The 4,133-nt window shown below is 35.6% G+C and overlaps 1 protein-coding gene across 2 annotated transcripts in view; it reads right to left on the bottom strand.

Moving 5' to 3' along the window:
• Window positions 1–4,133, bottom strand: part of XPOT (exportin, tRNA) — a 43,303-nt gene that overhangs the window by 13,951 nt on the left and 25,219 nt on the right. For both annotated transcript variants that reach the window (XM_012661569.1, XM_012661570.1), the window contains exons 17-19: window positions 3,604–3,842; window positions 2,386–2,671; window positions 548–737 (exon numbers count right to left, since the gene is read on the bottom strand). In XM_012661569.1, the coding sequence (XP_012517023.1) occupies window positions 548–737; window positions 2,386–2,671; window positions 3,604–3,842 (715 nt within the window). The remainder of the gene's footprint in view (window positions 1–547; window positions 738–2,385; window positions 2,672–3,603; window positions 3,843–4,133) is intronic.

Here is a 4,133-nt window from a genome sequence, read left to right as displayed (position 1 = left end):
AGCCAGGGCAACAGAGTGAGACTCTGTCTCAAAAAAAAAAAAAACAAAACTAGAAAGTCAACCTGAAGTTCTCATTCCATATACAAGAGTAAGTCAAAAAGCATTTATAGTTGATTTTTATTAACTGGGCACTTAAATTCTAAGCATTAAACATTAAAAAATAAAAATCAGTATTTCCTTAACATTAATATCTTTTCCCTTGGATTTCCTATGTAGCAGAATTCTCTACATTGATCTATACAGTTCCATTTATTTTTAATTTCAAAATGGCTAATTGTCCATGAGACTCAATTGTCGGGTCAATTCTGGCAAGCAGCCACTATAATACTTGTATTGCTGAAGAATCAATCAAAAAACATTGCCTTAGGAAAAAAAGAACCGAATACAGATTTTAAAGTGATTGATTCCACCCTATAATAAACTATCATCCTAGAGGCTGACAAACTTCAGAAGTTTTGTGTTCACTTCCATCCACTCTTGCTCAGACAGATGTGTAATGTGATGAGACAAATTCAGCAGACCAACTAGGCATGGCATGCATCCCCACCTTGATTTGCTATAACTTCGCTCATTCCACTGCCTGTGACTGTCTGCAGGAAAGCAAAGTAACTCCTCCGCAGCATCTGCTTCTCTAAAGCAGCAGACTGGTCATTTTCTTCTGCTGGTCGGAGCAGCACTTCAAAAATTGCATGAAGCAGAGGCATGAACATCTGTTGTAAAAATGGGGACACCTGCATCTGAAGATAAGAAACAATTATTACTACTTCAGAATTGAGTAATAAAATTAATATGAAACTTAGAAAAAATTTTACATAAAGCCTTTCTCCAGACTTTCTATTTAGGATGTATATTTACATAATTCGGTTAACAAATAGAAATGTTAAGACAGAAATCTATATAATATATACATTACTGAAAGATGATTAAATTCAACACATGTTGTATGGTTTAAAATTCAGGTTAAAACAGGTGGTTATTTTACACAATAAAATACTGCCACAGAATATTTTCAAATATAAATTCTCAAGCAATGAATTCTAGGGAGGATTCCTTGAGGCCAGGAGTTGGAGGTTGTGGTGACCTACGATCCAGCCCCAGTGACAAAGACCTTGTCTCAAGTGAAAAAAAAACAAAACAACAAAGAAATGAATTCTATTGCTAAACTGTAAATCAATTTATATGATTAAATGCTAGGATTTTAAAAAAAATTTTTGAATAAAGGTAAAAGAAATCCTTTAATATTAATAGTATGCTCTCAACGCTTGCTTACAAATGAAGTCTTGGGTTTTACATGCCCCTGGGAAAATTCCTTAAGTTCTCTGTGCCTCAGTTTCCTTATCTGTAACATGTAATACCTATCTCCTAGGGTAGGTATGAGGATCAAATGACCTAATGTACAAAAAACCGCTTAGAATAGATCATGAACACAGAAAGTACTATGTAATTGTTAGTCATTTTTATTGGCCAGCTTATACCTGGCTTAAATTTCCCAGTATATAAAACTGACTTTAGTATATTAAATACTTTTAAACTCCTGCTTGGGCACCCAAATTACAGTGCTTCTTATTTATCTCTTTAGACATTTAGTACTCAATACTATTTTTATTTGCTTTTCTATATCAGCAGACTAGTTGTTTTCTTCTGCTACACAGAGCAGATAAGGTCTGTTTCTATCAAAACATCACTGAGCACGATCTGTGTCAGGTAGTGTGCAAGACAATGGGGATGATAAAAATACATATAATCCATGCTCTCAAATAACTATTATTAAAAAAAAAAAAAAAAAAAAAAAAACAACCTTGCATGACATAGAGCTGTGTCCCTAACCCCCAGGGCCCCAGACAGGTAGCAGTCTGTGGCCTGTTAGGAACCAGGCCACACAGCAGGAGATGAGCGGCAGGCAAGCAAGTGAAGCTTCCTCTGTATTTACAGTTATTCCCCATTGCTTGTATCACCACATAAGCTCCGCCTCCTGTCAAATCAGTCACTCTCCCATCACCCCCAGAAGAGATCATCTAGCTGCAGAAAAACAAGCTCAGGGCTCCTACTGGTTCTGCATTATGGTAAATTGTATAATTATTTCATTATATACGACAATGTAATAATAGTAATAGAAATAAAGTGCACAGTAAATATAATGCACTTGAATCATCCTGCCCTGATTCGCCGCAGGGTGTGTGGAGAAATTGTCTTCCCTGAAACTGGTTCCTGGTGCCAAAAAAGGTTGGGGACTGCTAAAGGGGAAAAAAACAAACAAACAGGAAAAACCAAACAAAGAAAACCCAAAAAACACCAAGGGCAATATGTAAAACATGTCTGAAGATAAATACATCTAATCTTTAAGTGAGAACATCTTAAGTTCAGATTCTCAGACCTGTGTAATACCTTAAATTTGGCTGTAATTTGGTTGATAAGAGGAATGAACTCCTGGAGGTCTTTTGCTTCACAATCTTTGAGCATGTGTTCTGAGGCAGATGGGATGAATGGAAGAACTTCTTCCTCTAGGCAAATAATCATTCGATGAAGGAAAGTGCGAACTCCACTTCTGAGAATATCCTTTTGTAAGGGACAACTGAGGGCTGGCAAGAATGTCTGTAAACAGTCCAGATAAACTTCGGAACAACCACATTGTTTCACAGTCTGCTTGTTGCTGAAAGCTTTGCTGGTTCGACTATATTAGCAAAAATCAGGCAATTAGATTTAATTTTATTCTTTAAAAGCGTTATGGAGGATTCAAACACGATGCACAACAAATTTAAAAATTGACAAAACTAAAAAACCAATTTTTTGTTTTCCACATCACAGTTACTTCTATCTTTGGCTAATGTGGTTATTTGTAAACTACTGCTTCCAGTTACCATTCCAGAACAAAAGAGCTCAAATTAAATTAAATGAATGAGATGTAGTTAACATAATCCCTCTAATGTATGCCTACCTAAATGTTTTACTAAAATCCTGCTGACAAAGCATGTAGAAAAGAGGAAAAAAATCCACTTGCTGTGACTAGTCCTGTACTAAACGATCTGCAAACTATCCATTTAAATTTAGAAACAATCTTCAGAATCAAGTTATACAACCTCTCTAATATCTAGCTCTTGCTCTGAAGTATTCTGCAGAACAATTTCTCTGTTACTTCTACTTAGCAATCACTACAACCTTCATGCTGTTATTGCTTGCCAATAAAAAGTAAGGGAAGAGGGAAAGTTTCAAAGGGCTTCTTGGGTGGTTTTCAGGACACAATACAACTAAAGAGAAGCCTCAGGACTTTCTCTTTGAGGTAACCAAGGCTAACCCAAGATGTCCCAATATATCATTGGTATATAAAGACTTTATGTAATCCCCTTAAATACACAACCCATTTATACCAAAGAAGTCAGAGAAGTTAAGGATTTGGACACTTGTCAAGGCAGAATGGTATGTGATCTATTCCTTTCTTCAGCTAAACCTTCTAATTCACGCTGGATTTAGAAGAGAAAGATTTAGACAATTCTCTGGAAAATCCAGATTTGGAAACACAGATATGTATGCCCATCATAAAAGATCCAAACAAGTGGTTTTGTGTAGAGACACACACTTTACAATTTTAATTGTGATTACACTCACCTGGCAAATCCAACAGCATGGTTGAGACAGTCTGCTAGGGATGCCTGCCTTTCTTCATCTTGTGCCAGCATCAATTTTTCTAACAGAATTTTAAACTTCTCCATTAGTGGGGTCAACAGATTCCTCATTAATGCCTGCTTCCTTTCAGCGGGGTATTCACTATTAACAATCAGTACTCCAGCTGTCTCATAAATAAATAGTTGATCATCGCTGCTCAACAAAGACTGGTAACCATTCTCCTAGAATGAAATTTAGTCATATTAAAGATTTTCTTTCTTGAGTTCCTCTCATTTGATCAGAAAAAGTGCAAGAGGAACAGGAGATGTAATCTATCACATCAAGTACTTATAAAAACAATTTTCTCCCAACACCATGTAATGAAAAGAAAACTGAATTAGAGGGCCAAAAGATCATGGTTCTAATTCTAGCCCTGCCAAGACTTCGCAAATAATAATTATTAGTTTTTTAATTTGTTTCCTTTTGTAAAACTCTTACTTGTAAGATTATAATCTTTTTTTTTTTTTTTTTTT

The sequence above is a fragment of the Propithecus coquereli genome, unplaced genomic scaffold, assembly GCF_000956105.1.
Source record: "Propithecus coquereli isolate 6110/MARCELLA unplaced genomic scaffold, Pcoq_1.0 Scaffold72, whole genome shotgun sequence".
Lineage (NCBI taxonomy): Eukaryota > Metazoa > Chordata > Mammalia > Primates > Indriidae > Propithecus > Propithecus coquereli.
This window is presented reverse-complemented; position numbering and strand designations above follow the sequence as displayed.